Source organism: Triturus cristatus, chromosome 3_1 (assembly GCF_964204655.1).
Source record: "Triturus cristatus chromosome 3_1, aTriCri1.1, whole genome shotgun sequence".
Classification (NCBI taxonomy): Eukaryota; Metazoa; Chordata; class Amphibia; order Caudata; family Salamandridae; genus Triturus; species Triturus cristatus.
In genome coordinates, this window is record NC_140583.1 from 1,158,740,724 (window position 1) to 1,158,763,570 (window position 22,847).

Genomic DNA, 22,847 nt, shown 5'->3' on the forward strand with positions numbered 1-22,847 from the left:
TTATGGCCTTTGATTTTCTTGATCTTAACCTTGTTTTGATTGCCCTTATAATCTAGAGTGCTGTCCCCTTATTTCTTTATATGTTGCTTTTTACTGGTTCTTTTGTCCTAAAATGTCACTTATTGGTTTCTCTTAAAAGTCTCTGTTCTTTGATAACATGATGCTGCTTACTGGTACTTATTATGACAGCTGTACACCATAGTTTTATGTAAGCTCATCAGTAAAACTGCTATAAAACAAAATTTTAAAAAGAGGACAACTTACATTTATTGTGTTTAGTACATCAATTAGAAATACAAAACAATAGAAAAGGGCAATGAACATCATTTTACAAAGACCTTCTAGATATATTGTGTATGTTGTATTGGTTAGTGACTTTACCAGCAACAATCATTTAAATTTGCTTTAATAGTCTTCTTTATTACTCAAGGAGATTAAAGAAGTAAAAGGAAAAAAATCAGACCACTTAAAAAAGTGACCCTAATTTTTCACAAAAAAATAATAGGTTAAATTTCAAAAAGCTGGTGGTGAAACAATTAAAGACACAAAGCAACTCAGTTAAAGGTTTCAAGATGCAACATTAACAAAAAACTGAAAAATTTAAAGTTACTTTGGTCGATGAGCATTTCACTTTCTGAAATGAAGGGTACATCTATTTACAATCTTCAAATGATTGAAACATGTCTGAATCATTCAACATTCATCTAAATTAAAAGGGAGGAGGAAAACCTTAATTGTAAAAGTAAAATGAAATTAGCACATGCAGAAAGGTATTGAAAAAGGTAATACATTTTAGGATTAGAGAAAAAGACATAACTCAGGTGACGTTATAGCTCTGAATATATTTAGACAAATTATGAAATACTAGGATTGCTTTTGGGATTTCCATAATAGCAGAGGCAACCTACTGTCACGTACACTGTTTTAACAGACGTATACCTTACATCATAAAACTCCATGCGACCTCACACATTCTTAGTAATTTGGGGACTCTTTCTTCACAACAGTATGCCATACCAGAACATAACTGTATTTAATAGTCTGTCAGTGTAAATTATTTAATCACTCGCTATGTAAATGAATCGGCATTACCCACATTCACTGTTGAATGAAAGAATAAGGATTTCACTTACAATTTCACATGATTCAATGTCTGTTGTTTGATATGTATTTAATGATTGTTTGTCCAACTGGAATTTAGCAGTGCAAACATACAGAGAATTATTCTCAAGAGTCTATGTTTAGAGTAAAATTCATTTTTGTTTTTTAAATTCTCCCATTTTAAGTGGACTCCTGCATTTTTTTAAAGTGTACATTCTTTCAGGAGTTCTAGAGTTCTTGTATGCCAGACCATTTTGTTATGCATCTGTAAATGATTTACATAAGTGTTTAACTTTTAAAATGTTTTTTTTTCCTCAACAGAGAATTTATTTGGCACACTTGAGATGCCCCTTCTCCTACACCCTCACCAATTTGGGGTCACCACCCTGGATACAGATGTACTATTGCTTGTGTAAATGTACATTTTATGAATATGAAACATGATTGTTTTTCAAAATCGGTCCCCCGAGTCTGTTGTAAAAGGAGCCATCTTAAATATTATAGCACTGAGCAATGCAGAAGCATTAAGCATTAGTCATTTACAGTCTGTTCGATAGGCTGTGCCTTCAACTAGACATTTTCAATTGAGAAATTGATGTAAGAAAACCAAAGGTATATTGAAATTGTTTATGGAATACCACGTCAATTTCTGGAAATATTTTTATCTTCACTTACATCAGTTACAAATCTATAAATCTAAAAAGTGGGAACACTTATAAGTGTTTATCACTATACATCACTATAGTCATTTTCACTCTCCATCTAAGACATATGAATATTTACATGCCACATGAAGTGAACAACACTGTTTTGTTTTTCATGTTGCCTTCTACTATATTTGCTGAATGGTGCAAACACAGGCTTCGAAGTGACACTTGCACACATTTAATTTTCATTCTCACTTGCTTCGAACTAATAACGTTGGCTCATTTTCTGCCACACATAAAGCTGAATGTCAGTAAAGGAGAAAGAAAGGTATTTGACAGTTTGTTAATTGATGTCATAAAAAAGAAAAAATAATTTCTATCTTTTTTATTTGATTGGCAGCTACTTTTTCAATCCCTTGGATTGCCGCTTCGGCATTTGTTAAACATTTGTTATATGTACTACATACACTTTACCAAATTTCTTATCTCACTGGAAACTGTCTGATGTCACTTTCATGCGGAGCAGGGTGCCTAGTTTGGTTAGGCAATTGATCTGCACAGCTAAGGTGACATGATTTTCTTTTCTCTTGTGGGCAGTGTCACTTTGTTCTCTCACCACTAGAAGGGTTTGTTTGATCTATTCTCTGAATATTACATGAAAAACAATTAGAAGTTACTATTAACTATTATTTTCTCCAAGTTGGAATCCTCTTAGGGATTATGCCAATAAGTTGAGCAGTTTCGTTAGATGCTATATTTGTTGTCTGGAAATGATTGAGATTTCCTTCGCTGCCGAAAATGTTCCCGCGTTCACTATATGCATAAGGTCTCTCTCTCATATGAGTTCTTTGGTGTCTTGTAAGATGGTGTTTCATACTGAAGCTTTTTTGACATTGTGTGCAAACAAACGGCCTTTCTCCTGAATGTGTTCTCTCATGTCTAGTAAGATCCTGTTTTGCCTTGAAAACCTTTCCACAATCAGGACAAGGATATGGTCTCAAATATTTTTGCTTGAGTTGTTGACATGCAAGAGGATTTGGATCACTCAAAATATTCTCACTACTATTATTGAATGCGTCAGCTATGTCTATTTTGGAATCCACCTGAGAGAAAGAGGAATGTCCTAGATCCAAGGGAGCACTGTCACATGTCATAACTTTCTTCCCTCCGATTTCCTGATCAGTTCCTGAACATAGTTGGCTTCCGGAGTTACGTCCAGTTTCAATGTCCTTCAGCACCTTCAATCTTGTTTTTCCTGGTAGAGCATTGATTGCTATTGTTTTTTCTGTGCATGCTTCAAGGTAGCCATCACTCTCTTCCTTGCTCCCGCTTCCCAGTCCTACTGGATAAAAACGAAATCAAAGTCATTTAGATTCATACGTGTATAATAGCACATGGAAAATAAACTATTATAGCAGTCAAGCTCATCTACCACTCAGAGGGCCATGAGAAGTGTAGTATGCTGTGAAGATAATGTTGATTTGCTTTATTTCCTCAACTAGGTCAGGTAACTTAAACATATTCAGAGAGGTAATGAGCAGGGCAGCCTCTCTGGAAAGAACTACGCGTGACAATCTTTATATTAATCTACAACTTCAATGAGGTTCTATTTTTTGTAAACAAAGGACAAATGTTTGACACCATATATGCTAAATGACACTGGCAACAAACGTTATATAACATACAGGAGGTTGCACGTATCCTAGCATATGAAAGAATCTCACTGTAAAGTGAATAGCACAACCCTCTTATTCTTCTCCTGACCCCCAAACATTTTATGATAAGAATTTAGCAGCCCCCTTACAAAGGCTCTGTGAGGACGTTAAACACAGGAGGTTGCTACCATCATTAGTAGGTCGAGCGGCCCTATTTAAAATGCTGGCTTTGCCGCGATTTCTCTATATGCTCCAAAATTGTCCATACAAGATCTCCGACTAATATTTTAATAACGTGGAGGCAGAGGTCTGTACTCTACTGTGGGATGGAAGGGCACCGCGAACAGCCCTGGGGAAGTTGATGAAGGGGTGGAATGACGGGGGGATTGCGCTCCCAAATCTACGTCTCTGTCACTGGGCATCACAGCTGGTGGCAATTAACCACTGGCTGTATGGCCCTCCTATGAACCCAGCATATAGATTGGAAAAATATCAAACGGGTCGTGAGGGTCATCTTGGGGCCTTATACACCAAGATTCGTAAAGGGCAATATTTGGGCCCCATGGCCCAAACGATTACCATCTGGCATCAAGCAACTAAGCGTCTGGGTTGGACAGGAGTCTTTACGACACCCACACCCTTATGGTCTTCTCAGAGGTTAGGGTTACTCTGTCATCATGGGGGTTTTGACATATGGGACACCATTGGAATATCCACCATAAGAGATCTCATGCACAAAGGGAAGATTCTTACATTCAAAGACTTACAAGTGAAACACGATCTAGCACAAAGGGAGGTATTTAGATATCTGCAAATTAGACATACTATTAAAACAGCACTCCCTGACTTAACAGCTCTACAAGAATCATCTCCCTAAGAAGACCGTTTATTGTCAGAACCCCTGCCCAGCAAGGCCATTTCTCTCACCGTAAATTGTGTAATAATTGACCTGACCCTTTCCACACTCTCAGAAACCGGTGGCAGGCGGACTCAGGACCGATTGAAGATGAGGACTAGCAGGCGGCGTTGATGTCTCCAAGGTAGGCAGCCATAAACCAGCGCTTTACTCCGATTCAGCTGAAAGTTCTGCATCGTGCATACCTCAATGGCATGACCCTAGCTAAAATGGAAACGAGGCAGGATTCCCTATGCCTGCGTGGTTGCAACCAAGAGGCAACATTTTATCATATTCTTTGGGACTGCCCCCAGATAAAGCTCCTGTGGGAGAAAGCCACGGAGAAGCTCCAAGACGTGCTTGGGAAGCAGATCACGCTGACACCACTAATGGGGATTCTAAATGTTTGGGAGGCCACTGATTTAACGGACATTGAACAGCAATTAGTCACTCTAGGCTACACATTGGTAAAGAGAGCAATCGCTATGAAGTGGGGAGCAGCAGATCGCCCATTGACCATAGGTTGGGTAGCAGAAATGGACAGATGTATGATTGCTGAAAGCGATTTCTATAAATCCAGAGGCTGTCCCAAAAAGTGGGACAAAAAATGGGGAGCATGGAATATTTATTGAGGGGCATTGTGCATTTCACCAACAGTAGAAATGGAAATGGGAAAAAAAGAGGAATTACAAACATGAATAGATGATCTACCGCATTGTCTGTGATAAATGTTGACGAAAAACTGTATTATATGTACTGGATTATATGCATCTGTAAATCTGACTGTGACAAGTTTGGTTTTAATAAAAAAATAATTTTTAAAACCAAAATAAACAACACTCTTATTCTTGGCCTTTGGGATGTTAGTGGTGATTATTTCCTTGGTGTAGAATATAACAAAATTAATGGCGTGCTTTCGACATACCCTGTATGGCAACCCTTACTGTGATTTTCAATTAAATACCATCTTCAGCAGAATTATTGTTTTATATACCAGATCAACCCAATCTGGTCTTGTATACCTGGGTTAGATTAATGCACAAGTTACTTACTTGTGTAACGATATATCTGTAAGAGACATTAGTTAGTGATAGATTCCTTACCATAGAATATCCCCAGGCGTCAGACTGGAACCGGAAAGTTTTCGTCAGCAGTACCCCTGCGCGTCGGTAGGTGCCGTCGTGCTGCTCCACGTACGTCGCTGGCGTCGTAGCCACCGAAATGACGTCGTCGGAGCTACTTAGACGTGCCATACGCGCTGATGTCAGTTCTGTACACAACTTTTCCGCGCTAGGAGCGCAGAGCCATGCCAGAGACCGACTACTGGTGCAATAGAACTAGGGCCCTAAAAAGGATGACCTGAACCCTAGAGAACAGTTCGCAGAACGGTGAGGATGGGCGGGCGGTAAGGAATCTATCACCAACTAATGTCTCTTACAGATATATCGTTACATAAGTAAGTAACTTATGCATCTGAAAGAGACCCGTTAGTGATAGATTCCTTACCTTAGAATACATACCCAAGCAATACCAACCCCGGTGGTGGGTCTGCAAAGTGAGATTACACCAGAAAGTCACTGAGAACCGAACGGCCAAAGAAGCCGTCTCTCCAGACCGGACTGTCAAGGCAATAGTGCTTAGTGAAAGTATGCAACGAGGCCCAAGTGGCCGTCTGACAGGGGGACACCGCGTCCCAATGCCGTAGTAGCTGATGTCGCCCTGGTAGAATGGGCGCGTAGCCCAACCGGAGGTTCCTTTTTAGCCGGAGAGTAACAGGCTTTAATGCACAAGACAACCCATGGGGAGCTAGTTCGCTTGTGCACAGCCCAGCCTTTCTTGGCACCCACGTAGCCAACAAAGAGCTGGCCATACACCCAGAACTGTTGTGTGCGGTTGACATAGAACCGTTTTGGGTCTAGACAGTGGAGCCTCTCCTCTTTTCTTGAAGGGTGCGGAGGCGGAAAGAAAGTGGGCAGAGTGACGGTTTGCCCGAGATGAAAGGCAGAGACTACTTTTGGTAGAAAGGAGGGACGCGGTCGAAGCACAACCTTGTCTGGATGAATCGCAAGGAAAGGAGGTTTATAGGAAAGAGCCTGGCCACCAGGAAGACAGTTTTCAAAGTTAACAACTGAAAAGGATAGTTATGAAGAGGCTCAAATGGAGCGCACATCAAGTATGTGAGAATCAGGTTCAAGTCTCATTGAGGCATCCCAAAAGGGATAGGAGAGAAAAGGTGAGTAATGCCTTTGAGAAATCTATTGACAACTGGTGACTTGAAAAGAGAGGGCTGCTCAGGCAGCCTAAGAAAGGCTGAAAGAGCAGAAAGGTAGCCCTTGATGGTGCCCAGAGCAGAGCCCGGCTGGGCCAAAGAGAGAAGGAACAATAGGACCTCTGAAAGAGGGGCAGAAAGAGGATCTACAGCTTTCACTGTGCACCATGCCACAAATTTCTTCCACCGACAGGCGTATACCATTTTAATGGAGGGACTCCTGGCTGCCAGAATCACATTACAGACTTCAGGAGGCAAGTCAATCTCCACGCAAGGAGGTGGAGGCTGGACAGGTTCGGGTGGAGGACCGTCCCCTGCTGCTGCAACAGGAGATCCTCCCGAAGAGACAGTCGGATCGGGGGATCCACACTCATACTGAGTCCCCTATTTTACTGATTACCCCACGGACGCCCCCACACTTGATGCGGACGATACCCTTTTATTGTCCAAAACTAAATCTGGCCTCCAACATGCTCTGGATCGCTTCCAACTCTTTTGTAGTGATAATGAGTTGGAGGTTAACGTTGGGAAGACAAAATTTATGTTCCTACATAAGAGGAAAAAAATCAGTACTACACTTAGAATGAATAATGCCCCTATTGATCAAACTGATTTTTTTGCATACCTAGGGGTGACTCTGGGACGGACACTCAATTGGAATCATCAGTTGGATCTCTCAGTAATTAAACATAATCAATTAGCAGGAGTCCTTCTAAAAGAACACAGATCCTCCTTAACTAAACCCATAGCTCCAGTAATGAAGTTGTGTCATGGGATGGTTACAGCGTCAATACTTTACGGTGCGGAACTCTGGGGTTTTGAAAACTTGCGACCCCTGGTACTTGCCCAAAATAAGTTTTTGCGATCTCTTACTGGTTTACCCCATTCTACACCCCTAAAACTATTGCTGTAGGATTTGGGGTGTGTGTCTTTTGAAGAGATAGCAGGGTTTAGACCATTGGCGTACTGGGGACGCTTGTGGACCACCCCAGAGTTAGCACCTTACGCTTCGGCTCTTAAATATCTTATAGGGGTGGACAAGTCCCGTAAAATCCCTTGGTTGTATAACATCAGAGCAGTCCTTATGGCTATGAATCTAGGTCGTCTTTGGTTAGATCCAAAAGGGACTCCCTTCCCATCGAAGTGTGAGCTTAAGAGACTGTATGTTGAGATGTTTCAATTTAAGTCTCACGCCCAGATTACCAGGGATTCATTAACTGATCTCTTTATGGACCATAAGGTCGATTATTCATTGGAACCCTATTGGGACATTATTATTGGAAACAGTGATAGGAAGTTGTATCATCAATTCAGAGTTGGAAGTTTACCCTTAAAATTTTTTTACTAAAAATTGGGGCAAAAATCAGGGTTTAAACACGGATACTTCCTGTCACTGTTGCCCAGGGATCCCTGAGACTATTCCACATGTGTTATTCGTCTGCCCAGCATACAGAGCACCCCGTATAATGTGGATCAAGCCCCTGTGCAAACAGTTAGGCATAAGTTCCGCGCAAACAGCTCTGCGTATCCTCAAGTGTGACACTAAGGAGGTCATTGTGGTTGCTGTGACAAAGTTCTGGTCCACGTGTTGGGCTATAAGAAGAAAATATCTGCAAATCTAAAGCTATTATTGGGTTTTTCGTGTGAATACTGTTTTATTGATTACTGTTATTATACTAGTCTTGGTGTATTTAATGAACAAGTTACTTACCTTCGGTAACGATGTATCTGTAAGAAACATTAGTTAGTTAGATTCCTCACCTTAGAATATCCCCAGGCGTCAGACTGGATCCGTAAGATTTTTCGTCAGCAATACTCCTTGCGCGTCGCTAGGCGTCTGCGGCTCCGCGTCCGCCGTCGGCGTCGTGCGCTGGAATGACGTCGTCGGAGTACTTAGACGCCGCCCTCGCGCATTGACGTCAGTTCTTGTACATAGCTTTCCGCGCCAGGAACGCAGAGCCATGCAAAGACCGACACTGGTGCCAAAAATAAAATCTAGGGGCCTGAAAAGGATAACCTTAACCCTAGATGTCAGTTCGCAGAATGGGGAGGATGGGTGGGTCGGTGAGGAATCTAACTAACTAATGTTTCTTACAGATACATCGTTACCGAAGGTAAGTAACTTGTTCATCTGAAAGAAACACGTTAGTTAGATTCCTCACCTTAGAATAGATACCCAAGCAATACCATCCCCGGTGGTGGGTCTGCGAACCAAGATCACACCAGAAAGTCCTGGAGGACAGAACGGCCAAAGAAGCCATCCCTACGGACTTGGCTGTCAAGGCAATAATGCCTGGCAAACGTGTGTAGCGAAGCCCACGTCGCCGCCTGACAGATGTCCTGCAAAGGGACACCCCGTCCCAAAGCAGTAGTAGCCGCTGTGGCCCGAGTGGAGTGGGCACGCAGCCCAACAGGAGGGTCCTTTTTTGCCAAGGAGTAACAAATTTTGATGCACAAAACGACCCACCGAGAGATGGTCCGTTTGTGCACCGCTTTCCCCTTCTTAGCACCCACGTATCCAACGAAAAGTTGGTCGTCCACCTGGAACTGCTTTGTGCGGTCCAGATAAAAGGAGAGCGCACGTTTTGGGTCCAGACGGTGGAGCCTCTCTTCCTCTTTGGAAGGATGCGGAGGCGGAAAGAAGGTGGGCAAGGTGACAGACTGCCCAAGATGAAATGGAGTCACCACTTTCGGAAGAAAGGAGGGACGAGGCCGAAGGACAACCTTGTCCGGATGAACAGACAGAAAAGGAGGCTTTGAAGATAAAGCCTGGAGCTCACTCACCCGTCTAGCCGAGGTGATGGCTACCAGAAAAGCAGTCTTATGAGTCAGAAGACGAAGAGGACAATTGTGAAGAGGCTCGAAGGGAGCGCACATCAGGAATGTCAAGACAAGATTCAAGTCCCACTGAGGCATTACAAAAGGGACAGGAGGGAACGTGTGAGTAATGCCTTTTAGAAAGCGTGTAACTACAGGGGACTTGAAAAGAGAAGGCTGATCAGGAAGCCTTAAGAAGGCAGAGATGGCAGCAAGATAACCTTTCAAGGTGCCCAAGGCAGAGCCCTGCCGGGCCAAAGAAAGAAGAAAGAGGAGAACCTCAGAAAGAGGGGCGGAAAGGGGATCCACAGCCTTTGCTGTGCACCATGCCACAAATTTGTTCCACCGGCAGGCGTATACCGTCTTTGTGGAGGGACGCCTGGCTGCCAGAATGATATCACAGACTTCAGGAGGCAAGTCAAATGGCATCAACTGCCGCCGCTCAATCTCCACGCATGGAGGTGGAGGCTGGACAGGTTCGGTGGAGGACCGTCCCCTGCTGCTGCGACAGAAGATCCTCCCGAAGGGGCAGACGTATCGGAGGATCGGTCAACATACTGAGTAGCTCGGGATACCAGTACCTTCGTGCCCAGTCCGGAGCCACCAAGATGACTTGGGCCTTGATCTTCTTCAGCACTCTGGGCAGAAGTGGTATAGGCGGAAAGGCGTACAACAGACCGCAACTCCACTCGTGACGAAAAGCGTCGCCGAGCGAGTGCCGCCTTGGAAATTCCAACGCGCAGAACTGCTGACATTGCGCGTTCTCTTCGGTGGCGAATAGATTTAACCAAGGCTCTCCCCACTGCTGAAAGAGACCTTGCGCCACTTCGGAGTTCAGATGCCATTTGTGATCCATGATGCACCGGCGGCTGAGTTCGTCTGCTCTGGCGTTCAGAGAGCCCGCCAGATGTTGAACCACCAGGGTGACGCCCTGGTGTTCCAGCCATGTCCAGAGGCGCAGAGCCTCCTGACAAAGGGTCCACGACCCCACCCCGCCCTGTTTGTTGCAATACCACATGGCGGTGGTGTTGTCTGTGAACACCTGCACGACACTTCCCCTGACAGAGGGAAGGAAGGCTTTCAGTGCAAGTCGGATCGCTCTCAACTCCAACAGGTTGATGTGGAGACGAGACTCCGCCGGAGACCAGAGGCCTCTGATCTCCGCCTCTCCCATATGGCCACCCCATCCCAGGAGGGACGCATCCGTCACCACGACATGCTCCGGATGGGGAAGGGAGAGGCTCTTGCCCTTGACCCAATCGCGGTCCGTGAGCCACCACTGCAACTGCTGTGCAGTGCCCTCCGAGATCAAGACATGGTCGGACAGGTTGCCGTGATGCTGGGCCCACTGAAACTTCAGGTCCCACTGCAGAGCCCGCATGCGCCGCCTGGCGTGATGCACTAGTAGGATGCAGGAGGCCATCAGCCCCAGAAGCCGCAACACTAGCCTGACCGAGACCCAGGATAGAGGCCGAAAGATGGGAATCAGGGCCTGTATATCCCGGACCCGCTGTTCCGGTGGATGGACCCGGAACTGCGCCGAATCGAGAACCGCTCCGATTAAGAGGAGCTTTTGAGAGGGGCTCAGGTGTGACTTCGGCACGTTGATGGAAAATCCCAGCAAATGCAGGAATCCGCCGTAGTCTGGAGGTGGGAGACGACTGTCTGGGGCGAGCCCGCCTTCAACAACCAGTCGTCGAGATAGGGAAAGACTGGAACCCCTGATCTGCGCAGATGAGCTGCGACCACCGCCATCACTTTCATGAACACCCGAGGGGCACTGGTGAGGCCGAAGGGGAGCACGGTAAACTGAAAGTGCTCTGGGCCCACCGTGAACCGCAGGCAACGCCGGTGGGCCGGCAGGACAGGGATGTGGAAATATGCGTCCTGCAAGTCCAACGCTACCATCCAGTCTCCGGGGTCTAGGGCAGCTAGAACCTGAGCCAAAGTTAACATCTTGAACCTTTCCTTCCGGAGGAAGGTATTGACGTTCCGGAGGTCCAAGATAGGGCGTAGGCCCCCTTTGCCCTTCTTGGGAACCAGAAAGTAGTGGGAATAACAACCACGACCAACTTCTGGGCTCGGAACGCGCTCGACGGCCCCCTTGGCCAAGAGGGCCGAAACTTCCTCGTGGAGAAGATTCAAATGATCCCCCGAGATACGGTGGTGCTGCGGTGGCATGGCTGGAGGGGTCGTCTCGAAGGGGAGGGAGTAGCCCCTTCGGACGATTTGCAGCACCCACCTGTCCGATGTGATGGACCGCCAGTGGAGCAGGTGATGGCGAACTCTGCCGCCCACTGGCGTGGAATGGGCCTGAAAGCTCGGACTAGGAAGGCTTTGAGGCGGATGCTGCCGGGGTGGATGTGGGCTCACCTCGTCGTCCTCCAGAACCGCCTCGGCGGAAACCACGTCCGCGACCGCGCGCAGGTTGGTTCTGCGGCTGGTGGCTAGGCGCACGTGAGGAGGCACCCCTTCCTTGGCCACGAAAGGGGCGAAAGGCGGAAGTTTACGATCGCGGGCCGAGAGGCCCAAGGACTTGGCCGTAGCCCAGGAGTCCTTAAAGCGATTCAGCGCACTGTCCACTTTCTCGCCAAAAAGGCGAGTGCCATCAAAGGGCATGTCCATGAGAGTGCTCTGGACATCGCCCGAAAATGACGTGGACCGCAGCCAGGCGTGACGTCTAAGCGCCACTGTGGTAGAAATGGCCCTACCCAGCGAGTCCGTGGTGTCAAGCCCACATCGTATAGCATGTCGCGCGGCATCCCTCCCATCGGCCAGAGCCTGGGTAAGTCGTGTCCGGACCTCCTCCGGACACAGGGGCAGCGCGTCCTCCACCGCATCCCACAGAGAGTGGGAATAACGGTCCAAGAGACAAGCGGTGTTCAAAGACCGCAGGCCCAAACTAAGGGAGGAGAACAGCTTCTTGCCAAACTGTTCTAGTCTCTTGGAATCCCGGTCTGGCGGGGCGGTCGGGAAAGAGGATTGGGAGGTGGAGGCCTGGATAACCAGGCTCTCAGGGGTAGGGTGTTGGGACAGAAAACTGGGGTCGCCCGGAGCAGGGCGGTGGCGCCTGGCGACGTTCCTGTCCACAGGAGGAACTGTGGAGGGCTTGGACCAGGTGCCCTGCAGAACGTCAATGAGGGCCTCATTGAATTGCAGCAGAGGCTCAGTGGAGCTTGCTGCAGACTGAAGCACCTCAGTAAGGACTTTAGTCCTCACAGCCACGGCAGGCAGCTCGAGCCCAAGGGCTGCGGCCGCCTTGCGCAGCACCACAGAGAAAGCAGCGCCCTCCTCCGAAGCCACAGTCGGAGGAGAGACAAATCCAGTGTCTGGAGAGGTATCCAGGCCACTGGCCTCCCCCAGTTCATCTGCCCAGTCCTGGGACAGTTGAGCCTGAACGGCCATAGGATCCTCGGATCCCTCCCAGTTGTCCCCATCATCCGACTCCTGGTATAGAGGAGAAAGCAACGGAGCCGGGCGGTAGACCTAATGTGTCTCTAGCGGCGCCAATCGCGGCGTCCATCGATGCCGTACCGGCGCCGGGCCCGGAGTGGGACTGAACCGGGGCTCGACGTCGAGCGGAGTCGACGTCGGCGTCGGGGGTGGTACCGGTGTCGACGCCGGCGGAGGAGGCGTAACGAGGTCGACCGGCGTCGGCGGGGACTCGAGAACGGGTCCCACGGGCGCTTGCGGCGTCTAGGCCGGAGCCGTCAACGGCGCCGGGGCCGGAGCCACCGGCAGGCAAGGCAGCCCAGTCGGGTCCGCGGGGCCCGAAGGCGCACCAGCGGGCGCCGACGGCGGAGCCAGATTCCTCATAGCCAAGAGGAAGGCACTGACTTCCGCCGGCGTCACGTCAGTCCCAGGGACCGGAGGGTATGGGGACGTGCGCGGCGCCTGCGGCTCCGCCGGAGCCGCGGGGGTGGAACCACCCTGACCCTCGGCCGAGTCGCGCGACCGGCGAGGGGAGTCCGAAGAGCGGTGTCGCCTCTTGGACTTCTTGGAATGCTTCGACTTACCCGAAGACTTGGATCCCGACGACCGATGGTGACGTCGGCTGCGGCTCCGCGACCGATCCTTGGACCTCCTCCTGGACCGGGATCGAGAGGCGCGCGGAGCCGAGTGGCGAATCTCGAGAAGCTTACGGGACCGCTCCCGTCTAGCCTTCGAGGTCAGGGCCTTGCAGTCCGAGCACGACTCCGCGTCGTGATCGAGGCCCAAGCAGTAAAGGCACCGGCGGTGATGGTCCGTAACCGACATCAAGCGGCTACAGTCCGTACAGGCTTTGAAACCAGGCATCCTACCGGCACCGGAGTCGAGACAGGATCAAAAAGTTAGTCAAAAATTGACTAGAGGGGTAGCTCTCCCGGATCTGCGCTTACTGGCGCGGAAAAAAGAAGAACTGACGTCAGCGCGCGAGGGCGGCGTCTAAGTACTCCGACGACGTCATTCCGGCGCACGACGCCGACGACGGACGCGGAGCCGCAGACGACGCCTAGCGACGAGCAAGGGGTATTGCTGACGAAAAATCTTCCGGATCCAGTCTGACGCCTGGGGATATTCTAAGGTGAGGAATCTAACTAACGTGTTTCTTTCAGATATTTGTTTTATGTAATTTATTGATGTGGCTTATACATTTGTTGATGCTGTGTCTTTTATGATTTTTAATCGAATAAAGACTAAAAATGATGAGTAGCTCGGGATCCCAAACTCTTCGAGCCCAGTCCGGTGCCACAAGAATGACTTGGGCCCGGTCGCGTCTGATCTTCTTCAGCACTCTGGGCAGAAGTGGTATAGGCGGAAAGGCGTACAATAGACCACAACTCCACTCGCGTCGAAAAGCGTCTCCGAGCGAGTGCCGCCTTGGAAACTCCAACGCACAGAACTGCTGACATTGCGCGTTCTCTTCGGTGGTGAATAGATCTAACCAAGGTTCTCCCCAATGCTGAAAGAGACCTTGTGCCACCTCTGATTGAAGATTCAATTCATGATCCAACATGCACCTGCGACTGAGTTCGTCCGCCCTGCGTTCAGGGTACCTGCCAGGTGTTGAACCACCAAGGAAATGCCTTGACATTCCAGCCACGTCCAGAGACGTAGAGCCTCTTGACATAGGGTCCACGACCCCACCCCGCCCTGCTTGTTGCAGTACCACATGGCGGTGGTGTTGTCTGTGAACACCTGCACTACTCTCCCCTTGACAGAGGGAAGGAATGCTTTCAGAGCAAGTAGGAATGCCCTGAGCTCCAAAAGGTTGATATGGAGCTTGGACTCCGCCGGAGACCAGAGGCCTCTGATCTCCGCCTCTCCCATGTGGCTGCCCCATCCCAGGAGGGACGTGTCCGTCACTACTGTGTGCTCCGGTTGGGGAAGGGAGAGGGATCTGACTCTGACCCAACGCTGGTCCGTGAGCCACCACTGCAAGTCCTGTGCCCGCCAAGATCTGGACGTAGTCGGACAGGTTTCCCCGATGCTGCCTCCACTGGAACTTCAGGTCCCACTGCAGAGCCTGCATATGCCATCTGGCATGATAGATCAGCAGGATGCAGGAGGCCATAATGCCCAGCAGCCTCAGGGTCTAACTGACCGAAACCCAGGACCAGGGCCAAAAGATCGGAATCATGGCCCGAATGTACCGGACTCGCTGTTCGGGAGGATAAACCCAAAACTGCGCCGTATCCAAAACCGCTCTGATGAAGAGGAGCTTCTGAGAGGGAATCAGGTGCAACTTTGGCATGTTGATGGAATACCCCAGCAAATGCAGGAGGTCGGCCGTAGTCTGGAGGTGGGAGACGACTGCCTGGGGTGAGCCCGCCTTCAACAGCCAGTCGTCGAGATAGAGGGAAGACTGAAACCCCTGATCTGCACAGATGAGCTGCGACCACCGCCATCACTTTCGTGAACACCTGAGGGGCGCTGGTAAGGCCGAAAGGGAGCACGGTGAACTGAAAGTGCTTGTGGCCCACTGTGAACCGCAACGCCGGTGGGCTGGCAGGATGGGGATATAAAAATAAGCATCCTGCAAGTCCAACGCTACTAGCCAGTCTTGTGGGTCTAGGGCAGACAAGACCTGAGCAAGCGTGAGCATCTTGAACTTCTCCTTTCGGAGGAAGCGATTGACGTTCCGGAGATCCAAGATAGGACGCAGACCTTTGTCCTTCTTTGGAACCAAGAAGTAGTGGGATTAACAACCACAACATACTTCTGGCGTCGGAACTCGCTCGATGGCCCCCTTGGACAAGAGGGCCGCAACTTCCTGCTGGCGAAGTGCCAAGTGATCCCCCGACATGCAGTGGTACTGAGGTGGCATGGCTGGAGGGGTAGACTTGAAGGGGAGGGAGTAGCCCCTTCAGACTATCTGCAGAACCCACCTGTCCGAAGTGAAGGTGTGCCAGTGGGGGAGGTGATGGCGAATCCTGCCGCCCACTGGCGTCTGGTGGGCCTGAAACACCGGACTAGGAAGGCTTAGAGGCGGTGGTGGCAGGGGCAGTGGTGGATTGACCTGCCCGCTGGCCTCGGGACCCACCACAGCAGGCCCCACGACCGCGGCTGCGCTGAGACTGTGGCTGCGTTGGCCGGCGGTTCTGAAAGGAACGCGCTTGGGCGCCTCAACCCTGACCTCGAAAGGAGCGAAAAGCAGACCCGAGGGGGGTGCGCCTGGTGGCGAGACCTAAGGACTGGGCGTAGCCCGAGAGTCCTTAAAGCATTCCAGGGTGCTATCCGCCTTGTCACCAAAGAGGCGTGTGCCATCAAAAGGCATGTCCAATAAAGTGTTCTGGACATCCCCAGAGAAGCCGAGTCAAGCATAACGGGGGAGCCCCACCATTGTGGAAAATGCCCTGCCGAGGGAATCGGCCGTGTCAAGTCCACAACGGATAGTGAATGTAGCAGCATCTCTTCCTTCGGTAATGGCCTGGGAGAGCACTGGCCAAGCTTCCACAGGGCACTGAGGCAGCACCTGTGCCACGGTGTCCCACACAGAATGTGAATAGCGGCCCAATAGGCACGCAGTATCCACCGCCCGCAACCCGGAACTTGCAGAAGTAAAAATCATTTTCCCAAACTGCTCCAGTTTCTTAGATTCCTTGTCCAGAGGAGCAGAAGGGAATGCGTTCGGCGAGGCAGAAGCCTGGACAACCAGACTTTGAGGCGTCGGGTGTTGTGTGAGAAAGCTGGGGTCACCCGGCGCCGGCCGAAGGCAGCGGGCCACACCATTATCCACAGGAGCCCCTGTGTTGGGTTTGTTCCAGGTGGTCAACAGGACGTCAGTAAGTGTGTCGTTGAAGGGCAGCAGCGGCTCCGCAGAGGAGGATGCTGGCTGCAATACCTCAGTCAGGAGATTGGTCTTGATAGACACAGAAGGGAGCTCGAGGTTAGGAGCCTCAGCCGCCCAACGCAACATTACAGAAAAAGTCCCAACCTCCTCCGTAGCCACGGAAGAGGGGGACAATGTACCAGGATGTGGAGAGAAATCCAGATCCACTGGACCTTCCATATCACCTTCCCATTCTGGCTCATCCTCACATTGAGCTGCGAGAGGGTCTTCAGACCCCTCCCAGTACTCCCCACCGGTTGTTGAAGAGGCGGTAAGGACGAGGTGCCTGGGGAAATGGAACAAACTCCCCACCAAGAAACGGAACCAGGGGGTAATAGACCAATACTGGTTCGACGCCGCACCCGGCACCATAGGGTATCGTGCCGGCGTAGCCGGGGCCAAAGGCGGCGGCACTGGGGCAGAACCACCCAACGGGTTCACGGGGCCCGAAGGCACTCCGGAGGGACCCGATGGGCTAAACAAACAGCTCATGGCCGACAGGAAAGCCTGTACTTCGTCCGGAGTTGCGTGCGGGCCTGGAAAGGGCGGGTAGGTCACAGGCAACAACGGAGGCTCCATCGGAGCCGCGGGGGAGTGACTGCCCGCCCCCTCCACCGCGTCCTGTGAGGGGTAGATGAAGAGCGACGTTGCTTCTTCAACTTTTTATGGCGCCGTGACCTACCTGTCCCCGAGGCCGACGAGCGATGGTGACAGCTCCGAGACCAGTCCCTCGACCGGCGCGGAACCGATTGCCGGACCGCCAACAACTTTTGGGAACGCTCCCTTGAAGCTTTCGGCGCCATGGCCCGATAATCAGGGCACGCCTCGGGGTCATGGACGTGCCCCAGGCAGAAGAGACACACGTCGTGCGGGTCCGCTAGCGACATGTTCTGACGGCAGGCCCTACAGGACTTAAAACTACTGCACCAGGAGTCGAGTACTCGAAAAAACAAAAGAAACCAGTTCTCAGAAACCAAGTTAAAACATTAACTAGGGGTACCGCTCTCTCTCGGATCGGCGCTTGCTGGCGCAGAAAAAGAAAGAACTGACGTCCGCGCATGTGGGCGCGTCCAAGTAGCTCTGACGAGGTCATATCAGCGGCTACGACCCCAGCGATCCACGCGGAGCCTACCGACGACGCCTACCGACGTGCAGGGGTGCTGCTGACGAAAACATTCCGGATCCAGTCTGACGCCTGGGGATATTCTAAGGTAAGGAATCTATCACTAACATGTCTCTTTCAGATATGTAGGGCAGGGCAGGGAGAGACTTTATCTGTGCATGTTCTGTGCAGCCAGCTGGAGTGACATCTTCTAGGACTTTTCCTCAGCTTTGGCTTCCACTCTATTTCCATTACCAATTTGAGGTGGTAAGCAAGAAGGAGAATACATCCTAAATGATTATGATTTGATGAAATTCACTCAAATTATATGAATGAATAGGTTCTGTTGTAATACAGAATCACCCACAAACACAACTCAACACAAGACTAGACAGATTGTTTGCCTTTACCACCCTGGTAGAAGTGGACAGAAAAACATGCAATGGATGAATCACTGCAGTAACAAATGAAGTGTTTTAGTACTTTACATATGACTGCAGTAGAAAAAATGTTAATACTTGTCGGTTTTTGTCATGGGCCCTCCCTGCAACTCTGACACTGTGGAATGTGAGGCTCTTCTTTCATTCTATCTAGAAGAATGTGCATCAGCGGCATGATCCTAAATGTTTAACTTTTTCCTGTCTGAAGTATCCCAAAATGCCAACATTGAATCATCCAGCTCAAATGCCTTCCCAGACTGAGGCAGCCAAGGATCTCCTACATTATTCAACTTAAACATGGAGTGTCCATCCATTTTATCCACTAGGATAATATCCATCCTTCAATTTGCAGACATTTATCTCTATTGTAGGCACCAACCAACCTCTGTCAATATTTTAAATCAACATCAAACAATGAACTATGTATAGAAATCTATTTCCCTCAAAATGAAACCGACTAAAACTGTATTCATTTTTAACCACACAGATGACAAAAAAATCATTGATCAAAATATGAATAAAAAAGTCTAGCACCACTAGGTATCATTCTCAAATTAAAACACTACTCCATGTCCCTGGGATTTACTTTGGACTCTCAAATCTCAATGCACAACCACACTGACAAAATTAGAAAGATTCTGTCTACTGAACAACCAATACGGCCACCGTAAAAACAAGTTTAATTCCCCAGGAAGACATTAGCTCTCATGTGCAAAATCTAATCCTTTCTCATATTGGTGACAAGCACTTGGAAAGCCTACTCAAATGAAATCACTTTTTTAATTCGCAGCTGCTTGGTAGCTGGGGCAAAGAAATCAAATCTTGACCCGAATCAGTATTTTCAGAGATATAATTTTTACTTCATTAATATATTGTTATTATGTGCTACTTTGATACAAAGTCAAAAGCTGGACTCTTGCTTTAGGTCTCGAAGTAACAGTATGTACACTGTTATTAGAGAAGTTTCACAGAGCACCATGGGACCACCATTAAACCAACAGTTTCAGTCTGTCCCCAGTGCCATTAAGGAAGCAGTCAGGCATTGTTTATTTGCAGTCTGTTTGGGCCTTTCAGGTGTAGATATTACATAAAACCACTCCATTATGTGATCAATATTCACTAACTATATTATTAACTAATCACTTGCAATCTCTATGCTTCTAAAAAAATATGGAATTATTGATGTGTGTATAAAGGCAATTTATCACACACAAACATAAATGTGTGCACCCATACACACATGCGTGGTACTTTCAAAATGTAGCGCTTTCTCGTGAGGATATTCCTCTCAAGCTGTTGTTAGGAGATGAGTTTTTCTTTTACCTGAAAGCCGTCTTCATCCTGTCTCACTGTAATTTTGTGTTTGCTGAGGTATCATCTGCCTCTGTGTGTTCTATTGATTTTATATGCTGTCCTGGGGCTGTTCAAAACTACGGTGTGGCAAATGTATGGGCAGCTGTGGGCATCTAAGATAGATGGGCACAATCATGATAATGGTTACAAGCACTGTGAGCCCTAGTGCCTAGCGGAATGAGACATGACGGACACTGGTTATCATTCTTTTTCCCAGAGCCAAAGAATATCTGTCACTTATATGATTCTATGGAACCTTTTCCTTGGACTGAAAAGAGTTCCATCAAGTCTGAATCATTACATTATGATATTTGTCATAACCAGGCTTAAGACTGGCCCAGCTGTTCTTATTTACAATGGATCTATTGATGTCGGAGGACGAAATTGTTTAAACCTTCAATGGTATTCCAACTGTCTCACTTCTCTACACATGGAGCTTAGGTTTTCCCTTGGGTGTTCTATTGGAATTGAAAAGACTGGCGACCTTGCCTATCCCAAAGGCTTTGAAGAGGTTAAGAGATATTTATTTAAATTGTATGTCACTTGTCTAAATATGACAATGTCATCAGTGATTAAATGTCATTATTATGAAATGGCACTGTTGTCTATTCTAAATCAATTCATGTAAGTAACCTTCTTCCATAAAGTCAGCTGCATAAAACCACAACAGAAATTTAATCAGGAGTTGCAAGGCCTGGGTGATGTGCATTGTACTAACATGGTAACCGCTTATTTGACCCACCAACGGAGAGGCTAGTTTGAATAAACAGCCAAAGCGTGAAGTGAGAAAACAGCTCTCCTACACCCTGTGCCTTTTCTAATCTGTTGTTCTTTGCAGACATTGATTTTAGCTTCTGTGGCTCGTATATCAATAAGGAGAACCTTGCTGACAGTACTTGCAGCAAGATTTGCCACGCCGGCCTCGCATGCAGGCAACAGAGTTTTGTCAGAGCTTTAAATAGATGTGCTGTAATATATGTAACTATAGCAATAACGTAAACACCTTGGACCGTTTTGTAACCATACATACTTATGTATGTATATTTTGAATGCCCATTAATGGAAGAGGTCTCAGCGAGTTAATGTGTGCTGCCTCCGAATGCAGTATTCCGCAATATCACAAGTTTGAAGTCTGGCAGGGGACACTCAGTCGTATGTTTTTCGACTGTTAGGAAATAGAGTACCCCTAAATTGTAACAGTAACACTAGTTATTTGACATGCTTAGAAACAGCAGAAACGCTGTATGAAGCGCTAGATAAACCACAAGGTATTATTTTTACAATTATTGCTGTTATTATGTCAGAATATCTTTGTTATCCACCGTTGAACATTTCTTTTACAATAAAAATACCTCAATAAACCACACCGGGGGGGAGGTGCCAAGATGGCGATCGGGACGGCAGCGTAGGCTCCCGGCTCCGTGAACCTCCACATCCCGCACAGATATCCTGCATGAGATCCTTAGCCTGCGCTACATGCCCGTGTTGGTGGTTGAGAGTGGCGACCGATCGTGTGATTCTGAAGTTTCTGGCGGCGGTACCGCCGGAGAAATGTTTATTTGAAGTTTGCGGCCTGTGCAACCCTGGAACCGGGACCTCGGGTGGACAACATGGCCGGGTAGCAGTTCAATAACAGCGGCCATTGGTGACTGGGTGGAGTCGGAATACCGGAGCGGTGCGAATATTGGCCTGAATTTCGCTGTGGTCATTCCTGCCACTGAGCGTAGCGGAACGAGTGCATGCCCGAGGTGGCAATTCCAAGATTCTTCGGTAATTGCCTGAGCCCTCGCCAGTGAGCTGCTCGGACGCTGCCTGTAACTCGTCCCGATTTTCGCGGGCTGCTCCCGAATTTGCGCGGGTGCTGGTCCAGGGTGAGGATGACTGTTACCTGTGACCACACACTGGACACATATTTTGCCTGCCCCCGGAACCCTGTTTGCAGTGACATGGAACTGGATGCGCTTGTGCCTGAGTCCCGGTCCCAATCTGGGGTGGAACTACCCTGCGGCCATCTTGATAGGATGGAGTCTATCATCCTGTATACTGGGTCTCAGCAAGAATGGGAGTGTGTGGCGAAGAGGAGCGTAGCGGAGCGGGCGCGGGGAGCTGTGCTGGGGTACGGCGACCTTCTCGAAGCTCTCGGTGCCCTTCATTCCACCCTGGTTCACGGCGCCCGGGTATTGGGGAGAAAGCTTGATGGTATCGCGTCAGCGTCGGAACAGTTGCGATCTGCCTGTCCCCAGGTACACAAGGATTTGTTTCACTTTACACAGGAGGAAAGTGTCGTGGCCGCCCCTGTGAATAAGGGAAAGCTGGAAACTTCGGACAATGTGGCAGCGTGTGGTCGGCTGGCTGTGGGTTTGGTCTGCTCCGGAGGTTTTAGATTTGAGCAGAAGGTGGTGACTTTGTCCCGCGCACGGCCTCCGGCGACCCAGGCAATATTCAAGCAACGGTCACCTGCTCTGGCTGGTTCCTCCTTCCTGGACCTTGTGTGCAACGCATGTCCTGGGGCAGTACCGGGAAAGATGATCCTCCATGATGATGACTGTGTTGGTATTCAGCGATGTCCACACTACATGTGTGTGTCGCTTTCTGGTCTTTTTTGGACGCTCCTCTTCCTCGTCACATTAGACATGGCAATGGGTCGAGGGGTATGCATTGGTGGATTCGCAAAGAGAGGCCAAGGATAAGGCTGATCCTTCAGAGGTTGTCATTTAATAGGCGGGCGGGCACGGGGGATGCGTGCTCTCACGGCATAACTAATAGTGTAGTAGGTGAATAATGCTCCCCATTTCTCTTTGACATGGTCGATTTTTGTTGTTTACTGTTTACCTTGGGGAGGAACATATTGTGCGGGAGGGAGAAGCCGGGGGCATGTTTGAAGGCCCTCCTCCAGTTTATTAATAATCTCTCCATTTCCCCGTCAGGTGGGGTTTCCTTTCTTTCTCCTTTTTCTCTGTTTCTTCTATATTTCGGGTCTGGTTCTGGGGCGACAGGCACACTGCTGGGGGGGGAGCCGTAGTCATTTGCAGGGGTGCAGGGTGGGGGGTTGGGGGAGGGGATTTTTTTTTTTTAGTTTTTTACTTTGTTTCTATGGCCTCCTTTTTCTTCTCTTATCCTTCTTTGTCTTTTCTTTTCTGGGGTCAGTACGGTAGGTTTCCTTCGCTGTCAATCACTGCTTTTTCATCTGTGCCTCAATTTCCGTGGTGTTTTCTGGGTCTTAGGGCAGGGGACTGCAGGCGCAATTGCTCGTGAT

At 48.9% G+C, this 22,847-nt stretch overlaps 1 protein-coding gene across 2 annotated transcripts in view; it reads right to left on the reverse strand.

The window, feature by feature from the left end:
* Positions 1–242: 242 nt before the first annotated feature.
* LOC146861680 (uncharacterized) overlaps positions 243–22,847 on the reverse strand; it is a 262,005-nt gene continuing 239,400 nt past the window's right edge. Inside the window, exon 7 of one of the 2 annotated variants that reach the window (XM_085646043.1) lies at positions 243–3,090. In XM_085646043.1, the coding sequence (XP_085502169.1) occupies positions 2,435–3,090 (656 nt within the window). In that variant the 3' untranslated portion in view covers positions 243–2,434. The remainder of the gene's footprint in view (positions 3,091–22,847) is intronic. The other variant, XM_085646044.1, reaches the window with a different exon arrangement.